At 42.6% G+C, this 22,095-nt stretch overlaps 1 protein-coding gene across 3 annotated transcripts in view; it reads left to right on the forward strand.

The window, feature by feature from the left end:
- Nucleotides 1-22,095, forward strand: part of LOC125889204 (Down syndrome cell adhesion molecule-like protein 1 homolog) — a 125,224-nt gene that overhangs the window by 16,734 nt on the left and 86,395 nt on the right. For all 3 annotated transcript variants that reach the window (XR_007449423.1, XM_049576989.1, XM_049576990.1), the window contains exon 3: nt 5,029-5,175. Coding sequence is in view for 2 of the 3 variants with exons in the window: in XM_049576989.1 (XP_049432946.1) it covers nt 5,029-5,175 (147 nt within the window). In the remaining variant the exon portion in view is untranslated. The remainder of the gene's footprint in view (nt 1-5,028; nt 5,176-22,095) is intronic.

The following is a 22,095-nucleotide window of genomic DNA, read 5'->3' on the forward strand; positions in this document are numbered from 1 at the left end:
ACTGAATACTTGTTTCAACCCTACTTATTATATGTAATGATAAACTTCATAATTTCTGATGATTTTGCCAATATGTAACTGTACTCCTCTGTGGTGATTGGGACTGCTACCTGTTTCAGTTTTGAAACTGAATCATACCAAAGCTAGCACATCATCTGTGTCTATTGTGTCAGAAGGATAAGAAGGGCAATCAGTTTCCAAACAAATCCATTTCACATGGACAAACAAATTCTGCATTAAGTCATTTTTGTGATTTGGGTCATAACCCCTAAAGCAAAGCTGTTTGTGTGTGTAACATCTCTAGCAGTTTGGCAGGTTCTACAGCCTCAGGAATAAGCCCTCACTGTATTTCAAGGACCTCCATTCCACCAACATATAATCATTTCTTCCCAATTCATTTCTTCACTTTCTTTTCTTGAGGACACAGAAGTCATTTTCACTTTTGGTAAGAAGTTCAGGGACTCAGTGGCAGACTTGTGAGTTTACTCTAAAAATGAAAGCATACCTTTCGCACATACAGGAAGTCATTACAGTCATTTGTGCTAGAAAAACACTCTGCCTGAGTCCGAGGGCTTCATTGTCCTCTTTACGCAAACTTAATAAAATAAAACGAGGACACCTGTTCAATGAGCTCACCTCAGCTCCCCTTTGTCCCAACTAAAACACACAAACCTATGTAGGCCCGGGCCAAGACAGCAGGTGTTTAGATCCCTTTCCTCCATCTGCCCTCCTCATCGTTTCTCTGGCTGACATTTTCTTACTAATACAATAAGTAGGGTCCCTGAACCTGATACACAAGGCTTGCTTTTCTTATACTATCCATTTAATAATGAAGCTTGCATCCATTCATTTCTCCTGTATGTCATTATTTTTCTCTTTCTCCTTCTCTGTGTTTTTGCTGCTCGCTTTATGAATAAGTAAATGCAGTATTTGGTTTCCCCGTCGTTAATTATTGAAGCGACAGTGATACAAGACTTGCCTCCCAGTGCGCCCAGTGCACCAGACCCATGTTTTAGCTCGTTCCTAGGCAACCAGGCTGCATATAGTCAGGCATCAGTAACATCCTAATGATTCTGCTGCGCATGCGATGAGGGGGAGTGCAATTTACACACAAATCAGTTGGGCTACCATTTGCATCCTGTCACAAGGCTTAAGAGAATGAATATGTAATGTTTTTTTTTTTTCCTCTGTGTCTTTCATATCTTGGAAGAGAAACGTGTGTTAAATGACAATGCTATCACAACAGTTGCCTCTTATTGGAGCTTGTTACATGGTTGTGTACAAGGGCATGTTGCCATAAAGGGCTTATTTCACTCATTTAAATGGGGAGAGGAGGGGCTGAATGACACTTTCTTCGAGGTTAGCAGTCGTAGGACGAGCTGGGGTCAAAGCACGGGAAGCAGAAACCTGAGGTTACTGGATTTGAACTCCCACTTCATTGACATGTGATGAGTGTCATCATTGCACCAAACATTTACAAGCTGTCAAGCTGGTTTTAAAAACTCTATGAGAGGCACAGTGGGCATTGGGGATTTTCCCTGGTATTGACGAGAGGCAGCAGGGTCAATCAGAGAGTAAATAAATGATTGAAAGAATTGGCTCGGCCACAATAGCCGAGGCTACTCAGTCGATCCTGGATATTGATCTGTAGGTAGATGGCATCAGTGAGAAGCAGGGGCTGTTTGAATGAAGAATTGAAATGAAGACTTGATTGGAATTATTTGTCCTTTAGCTTTGTCTTGTTTACAAATGACGCTTCAGCTCACATTAGCGTCCTGTGTTTCAGGTGAGTGAGAAGTGGTGCGCTCTCCAGAGAATATCTTACTGCAACTATTAATTTAGCTGATGTACAAGCAAGATGAACCTCATATGCTGTATGTTCTGAATGGTCACATATACTGCATGCTGCAAGGTTAAATTTCAACAATGTTGGAAGAATAGTCTCCGCTCTATTCCAGTCTTAACTCAGTCACAAGTCAGGAAAGAAGAAAGAAAGGGTCCAAGGTCCAGCCAATTATGAAAAAGTAGAACAGTGTAGGAGCAATGGACGGAATCAAACAAAGACTTGGGAGATTAAACCTCGGACTTTAAGGTGAAAGACTCCCCACCATTTGGACAAGGACATCGGCTTTGGTTCCACTGGGTTCCAGTGACAGTGGCGGCTGGCGTAAAGCATTATTAATGACCAAGGAAACTGGCCTTCAGGCTAGGCGTTAATTATATCACTGGAGAGCTGGGGGAGAGAGCGAAAACACGGGAGGGTGGGGCCACTCCCTGTGTTTTGTGTGTGTGTGTGTGTGTGTGTGTGTGTGTGTGTGTGTGTTTTATATTGTTAAGCCATTACTGTCCTCATTTCTATGGGAAGCCTGGTGAATAGATAGATTGTGTTTGAATATGATGCCAGAAACACTCTGAGATTTGATTCCTGCAACTGTTTTTTCTTTCATCTTACTCATGAAAGATAGTCTCAAAAAATGTGGCAACACCCCTTTATACAAATAAGATCAGGATGAAGGGTAAGCCCAGTTCAGAAAGCACAGGCCAGTGTTCATTCAGTCAAGCTAGCATGCCCTTGAACTACCTGTCTCACCTCCTCACCAAAATAATCCATTAATGTAATTCCACTTTACTTAATTTATTTAATGAAAATGTATGCTCTGATTCAGCATTTCACTTTTCTCACTAATCTAAATGTGACGGAGTTAACTGGAGAGATAATTTGGTTAGCTACAGGCTACTGTTTTCATCATTAAGCCCGTCTTAATCACCACCATCCTTTCTTTACACTGGCACAGATTCACAGCCTAGTGCTCTGCGTGCCATGTGCAGGGGGTGTGTTTTTGAAGCCTGGCGCCTGCATGTGACAGGTCCATCGGCCGTGAGCAACCCTCCACTCCTCTGCCGTCGCATAGCATCTGTGGCGTTGTTCTTTAAAAGGCCAAGGGCCACTCACTGTGTATCCCCTTCAACGCAGCTCTGTGTCAGCCCTCCTTACAATCATAGTGTGACTTCAGATGTGGGGCTAAAGAGAGAAACGCTCGCTTAATGGGGTTGAACAGGACACCAGACAAGTTTGTTTACTAGACCTGCCCCAGCTTTTAGTCTGGGTTAAATAGGACAGAGGGATGTCAACTGTACAGTGTCAACATGTGTAGCAAAGATGAATGAACTGTTACTTTTATACAGTGTTGAAATTGGTCAGTTAATGAATTAAAGGTCCAGTGTGTAGGATTTAGTGGCATCTAACAGTGAGGTTGCAGAACTGAAATTCCTCCTGTGTGCCAAGTGTGTAGGAGAGTTAAGGTGGCTGACGTGAAAACGCAAATGGCCCTGTTAGGAGCCAGTGTTTGATATCTTCTGTGTGTTTCTTGATAACATGGTGGATTGTGTGGAAGAGGACCTGTGCAATATAGAGATGTAAACAGCCTATTCTAAGTTAACAAAAATACTGTGATTTTTATTTTCAGGAGATTATAAACTAATGAAAACATAGCTTTGAATATCTTACTATATAATGATGAAAACTCTGTCTGTGTGTCTGTTCCACATTTTTCTCCTCACTGACTTGGTCAATCCATGTGAAATTTGGCACAGTGGTAGAGGGTCATAGGAGGATGCGAATGAAGCAATATTACATCAATTGGCCAAATTGCAAACTTTGAATGGGCATATCTCATGCACCGTATGTCGTAGAGACATGAAACTTTGCACAGAGATGCCTCTCCTCATGAGGAACAAATTTGCCTAAGAACCCATAACTTCAGGTTATATAGATTTTCCACCATTTTGAATTTTTTTTGAAAAACACTTAAAATCAATCTCTTCCTACGAAGTTTGACCAATCAGCATGAAACTCAGTGAACATAATCTAGGGACCAATATCTAAAGTTCCCTCTTGGCAAAAGTTGGAAAACTTATTAAAACTGAGCTTCTATAAGGCAATGAATATTGCGGAGGGCGTGGCTCATCACATAAAGGTGTATAACTTCTCAAGGGTTTCACCGATCACCACGCAACTTTGTAGGCATATGACCACACATAATCTGAGGGGACCCCTCCATTATTGACCCCATCAAACAAAATGGGGGCACCAGAGAGCTAATTTCTTATCTAGGCCTAACCGCCATATCGATTTTTACTACACTTGGTAGATATGTAGAACAGGAGGCCTCAAGGTGACTGGAGAAATTTAACTCTAATTGGCAACTGGGTGGTGCTATAACAACAGAAAAATGGCTAAAATGCGACCGATCGCTGTGGCTCCTCCTGTGGACCAATGTTTTTGTTTTGTTTTTTCTAATTTTTGGTATGACTAAGTCATGGTATGGTATGCTGTACATAATCACAGAAACTGTCAGTGTGTCATTCTGTTCTGTTCTGTCTACCATTTGATAATTTTTTTGTGTTTTATATCATTATAAATTTAAAGGTCCAGTGTGTAGGATATACAATACAATACAATGCGATACGATACGATACGATACAATACGATACGGTGCGGTATGATACGGTATGATTCGGTACAGTATGGTATGGTATGGTACGGTATGGTGTGATACGATTCAGTATGGTATGGTATGATACGATACGATATACTTTATTGTCTCTGTAGGGAACTTCGTCTTGGACTCAGGAGCTGCACAAGTATTGCTGCCTTACAATAATAGTCCAGAAGATATGAATAGCATACACCATAAAAACAAAAAACATAAAAACACATACTACATAGAACTGCACATCAGCCACTCATGTATTGAAAATAACACCAGCACACAAGAGAGCACCATAAGAAACTGAGCTGGACATTTTTAACTATTCTCTGGGATTCTCTGATAATCTAATTGTTACTTGCAGCCCTACTGTTATCACCAAACAAGCTAAAGTGTTAGTAACTTTCATCACACTGTCATTCTTTAAAACTAAAGATCAAGTTTTGTTGACCCTATTCTCCTTTTTGGAGACATCCGCTATCATCACCAACCCCAATCCTTCCATTCACTAACCTCAGCTCTTTTCTCCACACCTCAGTGTTCAGGGAGCCCTACACAGTCCGTGTGGCCGACCAGCGCTCCATGCGGGGTAATGTCGCCGTGTTCAAGTGCCTCATCCCCTCAGCCGTCCAGGAGTACGTCAGTGTGGTGTCCTGGGAAAAAGACACCGTCTCCATTGTCCCAGGTAGGAAAGTCAGCCAATGATAGTCATTTGAGGTTCACCAAAATCACAAACGGCCCTGCATCCACTTTGTGTTGCTGTCCTTTCTTGCTGACATACACTGTCAGTGCAAACTCCATTCGGATGACCATGTGAGTTATATTTGGCTCAGTGCGTGCTGGCTGTGTTTGATCAGGTGGTGAATAATAATGGAAAGCAAATGGTCTGATGTCGTCCCAATATGTCAGTGGACTCAAGAACATTTGCCCTCAGAGAAATGACAAATTTCTCCTGTTATTTTACACTACAGAAATCCCAACCCAAAAATACAATCAGTAGTTTAAAAATGGGAGTTTTGCTATGATGAAGATTTTTTTCCCTTGTTTGCTGTGTTTGGGATTGTTGACAGCCCTTAATCGATACTAATCAATGTAATTGTGTCACTGACATCTCCTATTTGGTCAGTGAGAGAGGATGGAAGAAGGTTTAAAAAATGGTCCAATCACTCAAAAAGAAGTCTGATGAAATGGCCTTTGCTTGGCACATCCCAGGCTCCTCACTCACTAACTGACACCACTGTGGTTAATAGCTGTGTTACAGGGATAAATCAGGCATTAGTAGACATGTGCTGTGTGTGTGTGTGTGTGTGTGTGTGTGTGAGAGAGAGAGAGAGAGAGAGAGAGAGAGAAGGACAGAGTGTGTGTGTGGGCTGGGGGGGGGGGGAATCTAATTTGATGAGTGATAGATCTGTTTAGCTGCTCATCACAGTCACCCAAAAGAGAGCAGCCACACCTCTAGGGCTCTGCTGTGTCTGTAGCTCTTCTCTCTGCTTCATCTCATCCTCTATTCAAATCTTTCCATGTGTATGTGACGAATAATAATATCAGTTTGAAACTGAGCTTCCTACACGCTGCTGTATGTTGTGTCTACATGTGCTGTGTGTGTGTGTGCGCGTGTGTGTGTACAGACTTGTGCGGTGCAGTGTTAACATTTGCTCCGTGGAGCAATGGCAAATTGCAAGGTGTCAGATGAGACTGTTTAGGTCAGATGATACGTATTGCTCCCTCTGCCCCTTATCTCGCTCTCTGATACCGAGCACCCCTTTCATCTCTCTCAATAGTGTGTGAATAGAGGTGTGTGTGTGTGTTTGTGCGCCTCTTTGTATGGCTCTGTCCTTCACACGGGAGCACTCATTGATCCAGCACAGCTGTAGAGAGAGAGTGTGTGTTTGTGTGTATGTGTGTGTGTGTGTGTGTGTGTGTGTGTGTGTGTGTTGCCTGAGGGGGGTTTCCAGTCTGGATCGATAGAGCTTGCTGTTGGATTCCCCTCTCTCTTGTCACGGATCCCTCAGTGTGAGTGTGGTGAGACCAGGCCAGTCTGTTTGACGGTAAAACATGCACATATGAACAAGCAAGAGCATGTGTGCGTGTGAACATGTACACACACGCAAACACACACACACACACACATACTCACATGAGCGGATTTTCGTGACTAAGCTGATCAGGACAAGTCATCCATATGCTTTAATAAAAAAGCTGTAATGTATATTTTCCCTATGAACACATGATCATAATACAACACAGTATATTTAGAGAATATTCTCATCATTAATGTAAATATAAATTTATGCTTTAAACACTTCATAAGTTTTGATCATGTCCAAATGTCAAAGTACTGGATACATTATACATATGTATGATATTTAGATACAGTATATTCATGGAGTGGGAAAGCAGTGGCGCTCCCAGAAGGTGGGCAGGGGGCATCATGGCCCCCCTGATACAGTTGCTAGCCCCCCACCAGCCCCCTCTGGTGAAAATAATTGGAGGCCAACATTACTGTCTGTAAGGGGCTGTGGCATGATAACTTTTTTAGGCTAGAAAGGTAGTGGTCTTGTGAAACCAAACAACTTAAGGCCCTGATGACACAGAAAGTGTTTGCAGGTTGCAAAATGCGAATTGCGTCGCACTAAATGGGACGTCACTAGTAAAAAAAAAAAATCTTGCTGCACCTCTTTACAGTAATTAGTATCTAGCCCCTGTATCCAGCAACCGCTACCACCAGTTTCTCCTCCATTGTTTACCAACTGTAAATTTGTCGTGACCACTGCATAAGACCCACTGCCCGCCAATTAGCCGATAGGAAAAAGATGACAACAAAAGAGACGACGCAGGGCATTTTCCGCTTTGAGTTTATTCAACTTGAGGAGTTCAGGGCACTGGGGCGCCTAGAGCACAGAAAAGCAAGAGTGTCACAATGCTAAAACCGCAAGCAAAAAGCTTAATTTTCATTATAAACAATTACAAAACACTTTCTGAGTTACCGGGGCCTAAGGCATCCATTGGTACCAACGTTGGCATAGCTTGTTGAGAAGGGGGCTAAATAATGCTCCAAAGTTAGGCTAAATTTTTGCTAAGGAAACAACTGGCATGGCCTTTTTGCGAAGGGGTCCCTTGACCTCTCAAGGTCAAAAATAAAAAAGGGCGCTGTGGGTACCTACTAGTCTCCCCTAAACTTGAGAAGGCTTGTTCCTAGTAAATGTTTTGCTCAAGGGACAACCAGCTTATTTGAAGACTAGGCTATTGCCTAACTCATGCATATACACACATTAAAATGGGATTGTTGTGCACACCATTTCATTTTCATTTCATTTATTTATTTAAAAGAACATTGCACATTAATCAACATCTCTGTAAATGTGCCAGTGTTAGCCATTAGGCTAAATTTCAACTGCAGTCCTTTGGCAAGGTGTTTTGTTAACCATTATGACTAGTTGTGATCAGATAAATAGTAATATAAGCTTTAAATTAAGGAACCAAAATATATCACTATGTGATTCCTTAACTCTCATATTCACAGTTTTTAACAAGCCTATCGACTACAGTAGTGTAATCGAATTCCTCATATTCAGCTATGGCTTTTGATTTTGGTGTGCCTCCCGAAGATATTCAGCTGCCCCATGTGGCCACCCCTGTGAAAAATTTCAGGGGTGCCACTATGGGAAAGAATGTGAAACACCATTCAAGAGCAGAAATGATTAGTCAATTAGTCGAAAAATAATTGGCAACTGTTTTGATTTCAGCTATTTTTCAAACAAAATGCCAAACAGCTTGTTTGAGCTTCTTCAGTGTGTGGATTTGCTGCTTTTCTCTCGAGCAAAACGAGACATGGGACGGTGTGATTGGCATTTTAAAGACAAAATGATTAATGATTAATCCAGAAAATAATCATTAGGGTATTCCATAATGAAAATAATCATCCAACAGTAAACCATCAGAATTTGCATTTGAAAAGGTTTGAGAGCTTTTTTGTCTTCCATCTCTCTCTCTCTCTCTCTCTCTCTCTCTCTCTCTCTCTTTCTCTGTCCAGAGCTGATGAATAGGTCTTATTAGTAACACAGTGCTCCTCTTCTTCTTTCCGTCGGTCTTTGGCTCCAAGCCTCCTCTCATCTCTTTCCCTCCCTGGTACAGACTGGTGGCCTGTGTCAGCATGATGGCCACACACACACACACACACACATGCACAGAGTGCACGTGTGTGCCCCTCCCACCCCGCTCCACTCTACCACACACCTCATCCATCCATCCATCCATCCATCCATCCACCCATCCGTCAGCTCCTGGTGGCATGTACAGCTTTCTCTCTTTCGATAGCACTTGAGATGCTCTAGTGGTTTGCCATTTATTAGGGACAGTGTATGCCAAGGTATTGGCTTGACAGGATGACACATGTCACACAGACGGCTGTGTTGGTCAATAAAGCTGAGTTTGAATGGGCTTTGATGAAGAGGCAGGAGGGTGTTTGCTGACAGCTGGCCTCACTGCGAGACGACCCTGCCTGGGTGTCGTGTCAGTATTTGACAGCCAAATCTGTTTGCGTTGAGGCCCGTTCATGGAGCGATGTGGTGGGGGTGGGGGGGGTGGGGGTGGGGGGTAGACAGATAGATAGACAGGCAGACAGTCAAACAGAGGAGGGCTTTGTGTGTTGACTGGCTATCCTGGTTTTTACTCCCCTGTCATACCTCCCCTTCCACTGCTATCTCTCTATCTCACCATGTCTCTCCCTCTAATTGATGGTTTGCTGGTGTTGCCGTTGGTTAGAAAATTAGCATTTGTTTGCTTGTCAGTTAGGGAACTGAAAGAGGATGCTCTGTTGACGGATGTGTATGAAGGAACTTCATCTGTATGTGTGTGTGTGTGTGTGTGTGTGTGTGTGACTTTGTTAGTATCCATCTCCTCCTCCAGTTGGAGCTTAAAACAGTGTGAGTTTTATCTGGTCACCATGGTAACGGGTGCGAACCGGCGGGCGGAATGAGGAAGGTGTGAGGATGCATCGCTGCCTGATTTTTATTAGTGCATCACCATGGCTCAGCTCCTGCACGCATGCACACACACACACACACACACACACACACGCACCCATGCACACACACACACATACACAAACACAAACAAACACGCACACAGATGCCATAGCTGCATATTTATGTACACTTCAGTGACAGGAAGCGTAGATATACATGTCGTCACTGTCAAGAGAATGAATCTTTTATCTACAAATGTGGAGATTTTAGCACTTTCCTTTCTGTCTATCTGTCTTTCTGGTTTGCGGGTGACGCTCTGTGCCGGTGCAGTACACATTAGAACAAGACCAGTAAATTAGCTGGGCCAATGCACTGTATTGGCAAATATCCTCTTATTGCAGATAATTGATATATGCGCATATGTCAGCCAATAAAAGAAATTAGAGATTTTCCAATGATATGTCCAGGCATTTAGCCAGAGTGTCACCGTTAGTTTCAAAATGAACATAATCATGACTATTAGTTGATATATCATGGATTTTTTTAAACTCTCAACTCAAATAAAAGTCATGGAGGGCTTGGGCAGTCTCTTTTTTTTATGCCTTCCTGATGTTTCACTGGGGTATACAGTATATTACGGCCATTGTAGCATTAATGCCATTGTTTAGCCTACAATGCTGTGTTTCTAATAGGCAATTAGCCCACTAAGACAAGTCCTGCTGGTTTTAAATACTTATGGCCCATTGAATAATGAATAGATACCAACACAGAAGTGGGCTGAATGGAGATGATGTGTTGAATAAAGTCAAGTGGCTAATTCATTGTTTTTGTAGTTAAAAAGTCACCTCAGTAACTTAAATGTGGCATTACTCCCAAACAAGGGCAGAAGCATTTTTCTTTCTTGCTAGGCCTGTAACGTTATCCCCGCCTCTCACAGTTGCCATCGTTCTCAGCTCAGCTGCCTTTTCAACCCGTCGAGACTGACCTCTGGTGGCGTGTGCTGTGCACTACAACACTTCAACCTGAAATTGCTTCATTCAGTGTTTTTACTGGTTTAAATCACCTTGTCCGTTTGTTTTGGAGAAGAGGAGACCTCTGCAGATCATTCGGCTTCCAGTAAAAACCTCCTGAACATCTGGATCCTAAGTTATCAGAGCACAAATACGCAGGTGCTGGGCTAGCTGCCTATCTCAAAGATGCCAAACAACATCAGAGAAACACTAATTTGTGATAGGAACCTGCTGTATTCTTTGTTTTTACTGGGTTTAATCACTAGGGCCATTTGTTTTGGAGAGGAGGAGAGCTCTGTGGATGATTCGGTTCCAGGTAAAACACTGAAGGAATCCTAACCAGGAGAAGTTTTAGCTGGTTGCAATCTGCAATCCTCACCGCTAAATCTTACACACTATCCCTTTAAATGTTGAAAATATTGACTGTGTGAGTTAAGAAAGGATTTATTAAGAATTTTACAATAATCGGGGCGTCGGTGGCTTAGGGGTAGAGCAGGCGCCCCGTGTACAAGGCTGTTGCCGCAGCGGCCTGGGTTCGACTCCAGCCCGTGGCCCTTTGCTGCATGTCTCTCCCTCTCTCTCTCTCTCTCTCTCTCTCTCTCTCTCTCTCTCTCCCCTTTTCACACTTCACTATCCTATCAATTAAAGGCAAAAAATGCCCATAAAAATTTCTTTAAAAAAAAAAAAAGGATTTTACAATAATATGAATTATAACTTGTTCAAAAAGTGTGGCTGAGATCGTACAGTACTCCACTTCTCTGTTAAATTACATGGAGAGGCTTGAGAGTGACAGAAAAGCACTGGAGAAAGACACAAAGTGATAGATATGTAAATAGATAGGCTGATATATTGATTTATCTACTAACTACGTCATTGATTGGTTGATATAGTTGGCAAAGAGTGACAAAGAGAGGGAGAGTATTGAGGGTGTGGAAAAGTGTGACGTCTGTGTTTTTGCATTCATTGATTGAGGTTGTTTAATCCCCCTTCTCTTTCACACACACTGCCTCTCTCTCTCCCTCTCTCTCTGTGAAGTGTAGCGTCACCACAGCTGCTGCAGATTCTGTCCCAGTCTCCATTTTGTGGCCACTCTGCAGAGGCCCTATACTCTCTCTACCCCTCTGTCTATCCACTCCTCTGTTAACTTTATCCTTCCCTCATGCTTCCTTTCTAGAGGCACTTATTAGGACATGAAGTGACAAAGCATCCTCCTTTCCTTCCACTCCATCAAACCTGAAAGGGGAACAACAGATAGGCACCAAAAAATGGCAGAATAGGCAGAAAAAGAAAGACAAAGTGGCACAAAAGCATGACATGCTGAATTATGCAGATGGAGAAGTGGGCATAGGATGGAGGGATGATGGAATGAGGCGGGTAGGTATATGAGAGGATGGGCAGATGGGCAAAGAGAGAGGTGTGTGTGCTCAGTTTTCCTGTTGTCCCCAGCACCCAAGGGAGGAAGAGGAGGCTAGGGGCTCTAAAGCCTCTGTGTCTTGCCATTAAAGATGCATTTGACAAGTGCTTAATGCCCCCCCCACCCCACCTACCCTCTCTCCTCCATCTCGCCTTCTCTGTTAGACCTTTTTTATTTATCCTTGTTCTGACCATTAACCATTAGACACATCGCACACGTCTATGTGTGTTTGTCTTTGGGATGGTAGCAGTTTGTGCCTAATGTGAGGGGTGGGAGGGAAGAGGGCAGGGGGTAGTTGTGGAGGGGAAATAGGTGGTGTTTACTTATTGATGTGTGTTTATGGGTTGTGGTGTGTGTGCGTGCGTCTGTGTGTGTTTGTGCGCGTGTGAACCTGGCAGTTATTTGTGTTAGGTTGGGTTATTTATTCAGCACTCGTGTTTGGATGTTTTACAGAGAGAACAGGTGCAGAGCGACTCTGAGCGCGCTCTGTTTGAGCGGACTCTGGGTGTGTGTGTGTGCATTAGTGAGACAGACAGAGAGAGAGAGGGAGAGAGTAAGACACAGGGGCATTCACTGCTGTCCAGGCACTGATAGGGCCGCAGTGTGTATCTGAGTGGTTGACATGATTTGAGTGTTGAAAGGAAATGCTGATTTGTAGCTTTTAAGACACACTGAGACACAAATGTGCAGGTTATTTGTGGGATGACAGACAAGACAGACACTGTACATGCACAGGAACATGGATGTTCTGCGTAGAGATTGAAATGGCGGGAGAGATGGAGGGAGATTGAAGGAGGGAGGGAGGTAGGAAGTGAGAGAGGGCTGTGCACGAGGAGAATTTCAATGGCACTCCAATCATGCAGGCAGTCTCGTTAGCCCAGGGAACATTTGCATAGCGCTTCGGCGAATTCATTTGGCCTTACTCAGAGAAGATGGCTCCCTTTCCTCTCTGCTTGTTAGTTATTCATTAACCGCACTCAGCCAAGGTGTGCGCGAGTACATGCATGTGAATCTGTTTGTTTCTGACCTGCCGGCCGATATGCTTTTAATTTCGTACTGTATAGTCTTTGTCGTTTGTGCACGAGATCATAGCTTTCTGTGTTTGCAGTGCGGCGATGCGTCTGCATCTTTCTGACTGAATGGATACGTGCCTTGTCGTATCCTCCTGCATATATACTTACAATAATAGTGTAAGTACATGCCAGCAGACAGAATCGCTGTCAGAAATTTTGCCAAATGCAGAGCCGACGTCAGAGCATTACTCATCACCCACCATGATCTCCTCGCCAACACCCTCTTCCTCAAACAGTGATGCTGAGCCTCAACTTTGTGTATCACTGCTGCATTCCTCCTCCTCCTTCTCCTTCTGAAGCCCGAGAACCTAATTAGGGGAAAAAACATGATGGGGGTTCAGACTATCAGATCTATACTTGAGGCCATCACTAATGGGGATCACGACTTGCCTTAAAAAGCATGTGACTTTTAGGGTGGGGTGAGAGTGTGTGTATAAGGGGTGGGGGGTGGGGGCATTCGGGGTGGAGGGTGGTGTCAGTGAGCATGCACAGCCAGTAAGTGAAGATGACACACATAATGAAGAATACAGTGGATGTGTTATTCTAATTATCCCACTGACACCGCCTTGCAATCTAATGTTGTTTGACAGTGCACAACAACCATGGTGGAGAAGTGTGCGTGTATGCATGTGTGTGTATGTACATTTGTACGTGTGTGCATGGATGCTTATGAGTGTAAATTTGCAAGCAAGCATTTGCCAGTCTGACAGTGTTTGTAACATCTGCCTGAGTTAAAATGTGAATGTGTTTCGTGTGACCTTTACTAAAGATAAGTTGTTCTGTTGGTCAGTTTAAGAGGACACAGTAAAAGAAAAACATCCACACGCTCAACATTACCCAGTGCTACATGCTCACACATTTGTTTCATTATAGGTATGTACTGTAGCTTTATCTAAAAAGCAAAAGAATGAGATTAGATATTAGCTCAAAACGGACAGTTCGCTCCCATATCCAAAATACATATTTTCCCCATTCACCTGTAGTGCTGTTCATCCTTGTAATTGTTTTGGTGTGAGTTATGGACTGTTGGCGATATCAGCCGTGGAGATGTCGACCTTATCTTGAATATAATAGAACAAGATGACACTCAGCTTGTGATGCTAAAAACACCAAAAATATATTATGAAAACTCAACAGCAATGTCTCTTTCCAGAAATCGTGATCTTGTTCTTTCTACCGAACTACACCCACCAATCACAGTGCAGAAGAAGCGTGCATTCACTAATGGAGGAGAGGCTTGTGCTTGTGACAGCGTAAGATGTAAATGTTAATGACGTCCTCCTTGCAGCAGAGCTGTAACGTTAGCTAGCTCGGTGGTAGGTGAGCAAGCAGTAGATGCATCATGCATGATGTTGCACGTTGATACGGTTGGCGGGTGTAGCTTGGTAGAAAGAAAATAGTTCCAACACAACAAGTTCTGTGGATCGTCTTGAGTAATGAGCTTATCATTTCTGAACAGAGACATTGCTGTTGAGGTTTTCAAATGACATTTTATGGCGCTTTGAGCAACACAAGCTGAGTGCTATCTAGTTCCATTATATTGGAGAGAAGACAGACATCTCTACGCGGCTGCTATCTAAAACACTAAGCAACTCAGAAAGAAACTTTTATTTCTGATGTTGGGATGAACTGTTCCCTTCAGTGGCTCACAGTTTAGTCTCCTATTGTTTGGTGGGAATCTGTGTGACCTTTTTTTTTTTTTTTTTTTTACAGATAAACATTACAGTGCTTTGGATGAATATGTTTCACTTATATAAACAGTTGTGAAAATAATCCTGGCTGCACCAGCTTTATTGACTTTAAGGTGCCCTGTGCAGTTTCCTTGTAAGCAAAAAAAAAAAAAAAAAAAATAGCTACTCACCAAAATCCATCTTGTATCTTGGGGCCTTACAAACGTGTTCAGTGCATCTCTTTAAAAATGTTCAAATCCTACATTGCATGCTTCTTTATTACCCTTTTTTTTTGCATTATCCACACCAACTGCTTGTCCCACAACTGTGAAACCAAAGGTTGAATGTGAGGTGCGCATGATTGCATGTGCACCATCCTAACAAAATGGGGACACACTCGCAAAGATATGGCTACATTGCACTATGAGTGGTCAAAAACTCGAAAGGTTACCTTAAAGGTATACTAAGCAGGATTTAAAAAAAAAAACTCATAGAGACGATATCCATCTCAATCATCACTTATGACCCACTAAAGTGTGTGGCAGTGTATTTATCTGCAGAGACTCTGCACTCTTCTAATTGTCTTCTTCTTTTGCTGTGTCCAGGGCACATGTTCATAAAAAACATAGCGACCAGACTGTAAGCAGCATGCGTCCAAGAGAAAGCTACGAAAAAACGCATATGTAGCAAACAAGAGTAAATTTGGTTACAAACAAACTATTGATCCCAGCTGCCTATTGTAACTGAACAGAGTGATGGATCTTTTTTATTGTGAATATATATATACACTTTGATAAAGTAATATGTTTTTAAACAATTATGGGATAAATATTAGTCTGTGTGTGTTTTTGCCTGACATAACAAGGGGCCCCCACGTCAGTCCCTGGCCCTAAACTTCGGAGACTGACATTGTGTGTATTAAAGTGTCAGCATGGAGCACTGCAAATAATGCATGATATGTAAATTGACCAACAGGCCGAAAGTATCCTTTACCTGTGTGTGGTTGTGACTGTGTTTATAAAGAGAGAAAGATTATTAACAATATACACACAAAAAAAAGCATATTAAGCATTGTTGTGTGCATGTGTGGTTACAGACGTGCGTGTGTTTGTGTGCATTTGTGTTTTACCAGTGTGGTGGGGGCAGGGCAATATGAGAGATATCCTGTTCCGACACATCCCCTCTGGAGCTGACTTAATGACCCGTGACCTGAAGATGTACATGCTAGGGAAGGAGAGAGGGAGGAGGGCGGTGGGTAGCCGAGGAGGGACAGAAGGGGAGGAGTAGGCGGAGGAAGGCAGTGGGTTGAGGAACCAGGAACAAAATGGATGAAAACTGCAGCTAATAAAGCAGAATGAGAGATGCAAATGTGTGCTGTGTGACGCATCAGTCTCTCTCTCGCTCTCTCTGGCTGGGATGTGTCCTGACTTGACCACAGTCATATACATCAGCTGGAGGAGCTCCTCCCTCTTACCTCTTTCCTTCCGTCTTCGCTGCTTTCGCTCACTTTTCCTTATTCGCTCCTTTCATCGGGCTCATAGATCACAGGTAATCAAAGACAGGATGGAGACAGCCAGCAGAGCTCTGACACGCAGCCCACAATGGACACAGGCAGAGGCAGCAAGAGAGAGATAGAGAGCCTTAAAGTGAAAGGAGGACAGGGGGATAGAGGTAGAATAACTCGGTAGGGGAGTGGGCAGAAGACAGGTGAAATAGATTGGCACAGTTTACCTGCTCTACTCAATTTTTCTTTTCCCTTTTGACACTTCATTTTTTTCTGTTCTTCTGCTTTTCTCCCTGTCCAACCTCACCTAACCTATGCCATATCTGCTCATTTAAACTGTGTAGCTGCCTGTGTGTGTCTCTGTGGATATGTGTGTGTGCGTATGAGCCCTCACTGACCTCCCCTGTGAGCAATGGCATCTCTATGCTTTATTAATAGCTAATCAATGGGCTCCCTGGGGTGTATGGGATGCCCTGAGGACTCTCACAAGACATATGCTGGCGTGTTAGCACACACACACAGACATTTCCCCACACGCACTTCAATACTTCATAGAAGTCAGCGGAGTATAACACATGTAAAGGTTATTTTGCTTGTGGTGTTTTTAAGGTGTTCATTATGTTTTTATTTAGCCACTGTGACAAAATGATGCAAGTAGCTGTGATCCATTATATACAGTTTCAGATTTGTCCTTGGTGTTCCCTTATTTGGTTTGTTTGCATCATAAATGCACTCTCTCTTTCTCACTTTCTCCGTTACCTCTGCCTCCTAGGGTTCTCTTACTGCTTGACTTGACATTTATTCCTCTCAAGCGCTTATCAGGCCCACCTGACCGCCTCTTGTTTTGCATCATTATTTTCCTTCCCTTTCTGCTATTTTCAGCGTGCCTGCCCTCTTCCTATTCTTCCCTCACCTACTTATTTTCTCTGCTCTGCTCTCACTTTCTGTACCTTAGCTCTTGGTATTTTGAAAGTGCAGTCTGTTTTTTTTTGTGTGTGTGTGTGTGTGTGTGTGTGTGTGTATGTGTGTCTGTTCTGTTCATGTGCATAGCCATTGTTTTACAATGCCCAGGGCAATGCAAGTTTTCTGTTCCTCTCACTCTGTCTCACTGGAGACATTGTTTGAAAACAGCGATGAGTTTCAGACATGTCTTGTGAGGAATCCTCCATGTTATTTCTTTTTACCTCCCTCTTCTCCTTCTTAGTCAACCCTCGCTGAGCTAATGGCTCACTTCTTACTCACTTCCTGTACTGTGACATGTTGCATGAATAGCACTCACAGAAGAATTCAACCCCGTCTCCTAGAAATTACTTTTGTATGTTGCTTGATTGTTTTCTGAATTACGTTGGTGTGGCAACGTGATTGCTGCCTGGATTATGTTTAGAGACAAGGTTCCTTTCAGGTAATGAAACACTACATCTATATATCCCTATAGGCTTCAGAAGGAGGTGGTTGGGGAGGATGGCGGGTGTATTAAAAGCAGGATCTTGACACCAGATCTGCGTTCAAACTCGTGTGTTAGGTTTGGGCAACAAATGTACTTTGGTTAAGGTCAGAGAAAGATCATGATTTGGTTAAATGTCAATAAAAAGGTAATAAAAAAGTAATGCTGTGGTCACTATGACTGGATACTGTATTACAAGATTGCCTAGTTTGGCAGAAAACAATTAAAATGTGCCATCAGTGAACATTTTGCATATACATTCGGTATGCGATTTGCCAGATACGTCTATATTTCCTTTAAAATAGATTTGTTGTTTTGAGTTAGCATATATATAAACATAGTTTCTAGGAGACAGAGCTGATGAATTATGGCTAAAATTACATGCTTGTACAAGTTCTTTGCTAACTGAGGCTAGTGATAATCTTTACCTTTATTATTGTCAACACCATGAAATGATTAAAACCACAACACTGTCAGCCAGTCTCTCTCTCCAAGCCTTTCTATGGCTGTCAGCCCCAAGCCCATACTACTGAAGATGCACATCTTTTAAAAAGTGGGTCCCAAATGTACACATTCATGTGGTATAAAAAGCTTAACAGAACCTAAAAATAGCGGGGAACTGTAGTTCTTAGGAAGACAAGATTCACCAGAGCATTTGGTTGTGATACACACAGATCTGATGCAGTAGCAGGATGGTGTAAAAACGCACTACAGTGCCAGTGTTCATGGTAATGAAGGAACATGTTGTCCAGGGCAGTGGTGTGACTCATTGATGTGTTATTAATAGTTTTTGGACAACAATGGAGGTCTGTGGCACAGACGAATACGCAGCCTTTGGTCTAAACAGACAATGCTTGTTGGTAGGATAATCTTCCAGTAACTTTGCGGCGTCTCCACTGGTTGCCTGGTAACGACAAGACTCCAGGACTCCTAGGCAAGAAATAGTCCGGCACATAACCCCTTGTAAATTAACAGCTTGTCATTTTACAACAGTGAGCTTTAGTGTTGCTGGTAGATGGATTGTGTTACTGTTGTTACCTCTTCTCCCCTGTTTCCAGTCTTTATGCTAAGCTAAGATAACTGGCTGTTGCCCATAGCTTCATGTTGAATGGCTAGATATAAGAGCATTATCAATCCTCCTGTCTAACCTTTGTCAAGAAAGCGAATAAGCATATTTCCCAAAATGTTGAACTAGTCCTTTACATGGGATTTTACCAGTTGTTACACCTACACCCAGCTGCCCTTTGGTGTGTGTGTGTGTGTGTTTGTGTGAGAGAGAGAGACAGAAAGAGAAGAAAATCTTTTTACATCTGAGCTTAGCTGACTAAGGCTCCCCAAAGACAAAGAAAGGGGGAGAGGAGTGCGGGAGGGGAAAGTATAGAGGAAAAAAGGAGAATGTAATTTGAATCTCATATACATTTCAGTTGAAAGTCATTCTAGCCTTGATACATTCTCTCTGGAGTCGGGCTCACACACACACACACACACACACACACACACACACACACACACACACTACCTTCCCACCCACTCTTGTGGACAAAGCTCTTGTGTATGAGCACAGATTGACAGTTGAGTGCTTGCACTACAGCTCATTCATCCTTGTTGACTACATCTCTGCTGCCAAGTTGAAAATACAATGTATGTCAGTATGCGGCCTCTCCACAAAATAAAATATATTGTCATCGCTACAGTCGCTTGCACACTTAAATGCCCCAAATACGACATTAGAAGCTGTGAAACAGGAAGAATGGGAGGAAAATACAAACTGTGGGCACTAAACTGATTTGTCTTGCCGCTCTTTCTCCCTCCAACTTATTTTTCTTTTGTCCTGGGAAACACAATGCTCCACCGCCATCTCATAAGAGGAATGCAGCTGTTTTTATACCAAGTTGGCCTTTTACATGGCTCCAAGAGAAATATCTGCGCATTGACCTTGAATTTTGAACTTTTTATGATATATTTTCTTGAAATTACAGCAGTGAAAGTAAAGAAAGTGACAGTCATAATGCTTGCAAGTTGCTGTACTGTATGCAGAGAGATTGCTACAGTGCATCAAGCGCTTCTCCAGGTGTCAAGAAGCACTTATTCTTTGGACTTTTGTCCCCCTTTAAGCACCCCCGCTCACCATCAAAACCCATCTCCAGATTTTCCACTCGTGTGTATGCGCATCTGTGTGTGTGTGTCTCCCTGTCTTTTGCTCTGCATAAACAGTGTGCCCTTCTCTTGCAGGCTGACAAGTGAACGCCTTGTTTATTTCTGTTGAGGGGAAAACAGACGGGTATTTATTCCATCGCTCCCCTACCTCCAATTCTTTCTCTTACTCTCATCCCCCTTCTCTCTGACATCTTCAGACAAACGCAGAGCTATAGCAGAGCATCATACAGTAATGAGCTAATATTTCATCCGTGTGGGGTTGTTTGAGTGAGGACAGATGAGAATAAATGACCTTCAGAGGGTTTATTCTAAGGTTACATCGCCTTGTATCTAACTTATTGTTGTGACAGTTTATATGGATTTTATAATGGCATGTGACATTATGGGATAGGAAGAACGTACGTATATCTGTCTGATATGTCTCACTGCTGACTCCAAACCTTTCTGTCTCTTTTGGTACATCTTCACTCTCGTTTTTGGCCTACTAAGCTTTGGCCCATCCAAACCAGCTCTTTCAGTGTCGATACCGATCCCAATGCTGTGGCTTTGAGTATCAGCTGATACCCGATACCAATCCAATACCATGGTTGACCTAAAAAGCTATATACCTTTACATGTAGAACAGAAAAGACCAGAGGCATCAGGCATTGATGACTACACAGTTTTTTCCTAAGATAAAATGAAACAAGATGAAACCGATTAATGCAATGATGAACTATGTATTTTTAACAAAAATAAACAATTGTGCAACAGCAGCTGAAATAGTGTGAAGTACCTCCAGAAAGCAGATCCATGATGTATGACATAGCTTGCGTCGCAATAGATTTCATGGGAAAGGATCACCACAGGTATGGGTTGCATTTTCCAATACCCGATCCATCTATTTTGATGATATCGGGGCCGATATTCGATCCAGATATCGCATCGGTGCATCCCTAATACCAATACATCCCTTGCAGCTACCACTTCACCCTTACTCCTCAGTTTTTTTGCGTGTTCACACCTAGGAGTCGGGTTTCCCAGATCTTGTTGGTAAAGAAGGGTAGGGCGAAGTGTTAGGGCTACATAGCCATCTAAACAGACAAGGTTTAGAGGCACACTTCAAACCACTTCATCGGCAAGATGACTGTATGAGCGACAAAAGAAACCCAAAACTGTGTTTTCTTCACAGATTTAAAAATGGCTGTGATTGTCTTCGGCACTCGGCCTGCAGCCTTGTGCCTATGACCGAATCACAGCCATGACGATATACGAGTATAACATCACGAGCTTGAGTGTGATATTGCATTTATACAACAGTTTAACAGTTAAATAAGCAAGGCTGATTAAGAAATGTTGAAAAATGAGGACAAAATAGATAATTTAAGCATTTTATTTGACTTCCGCCAACAAAAATAGTTCCCTCAGGACTCCGCTGTCACAGTTGCTATGTAACGCAAACATGATGCGCCAGGCACTTACTCTTTATACACATTTATCTGCACATTTCCATTAATTGTGCAACCGGTGAAATAAGTCTGTGGTGACTGCATGGTGGACTGTCGCTTCACAGGCACAGCCGACTCTGCCTTCTGATCTGACAGTATGTTGCTTTTCTCCAAGTCATTGAGCTCCACTGATGAAACACTGACAAACCTGGATGTGTGCTCAGATGGATTCAGCTTCTCCTCTCCCTCATCTTCCTCTGATGACCATTCATAGTTCAATTCAAAACTTATTTTAGGAAATAAATCCATATTTTTGGCTGTTTGACAGTGGATGAATTAATTAGCCTACAACGCACCTGCTGACCTAACTGACACTAACCGTCAGTTTTGATTTGAAATAACCGTGATGTTGTACTCCAATATCGTCACGGTTTTACTGTCTCTTGACCAATCAGATTGCAGGTCCAGAACTAACTGTTGTATAATGACTATAATCTTAGATATATGTTGTTTCAATGCACTTTGGTCCTTTTCTTTAAGAAATTGCTAGTATGCCGATGTCTTGGTAGCTAGCTTGTTGCTTTGATAGTGCTGATTTGTGCATGACAGTCCTGCATTTTAGCATGTCGCATGAAATACGATTGGGCCTTTGTTGCCTGATTTCTGACTCATCTGGCGCCAACCTTGAGGTGGGATTAGGATCCTGCAAGTCCTTTGGGACACAGCAGTATTGAAGGTGGCATACAATGTATTTCCTCAGGATTATTATTATGGGATGGGTGCAAAAATGACATCTCACACTGTGTATAAAAGTGTTATTATTGAGCTGAACCATGCATGTACAAATAACATGCTTCCAATAGCCCCAAATATTTTAAAATTACATTCACATGCTTCTGTTACATTGTGTTATTACACTTTTGTTATAGTATTATTTGT

The sequence above is a fragment of the Epinephelus fuscoguttatus genome, linkage group LG5, assembly GCF_011397635.1.
Source record: "Epinephelus fuscoguttatus linkage group LG5, E.fuscoguttatus.final_Chr_v1".
Lineage (NCBI taxonomy): Eukaryota > Metazoa > Chordata > Actinopteri > Perciformes > Serranidae > Epinephelus > Epinephelus fuscoguttatus.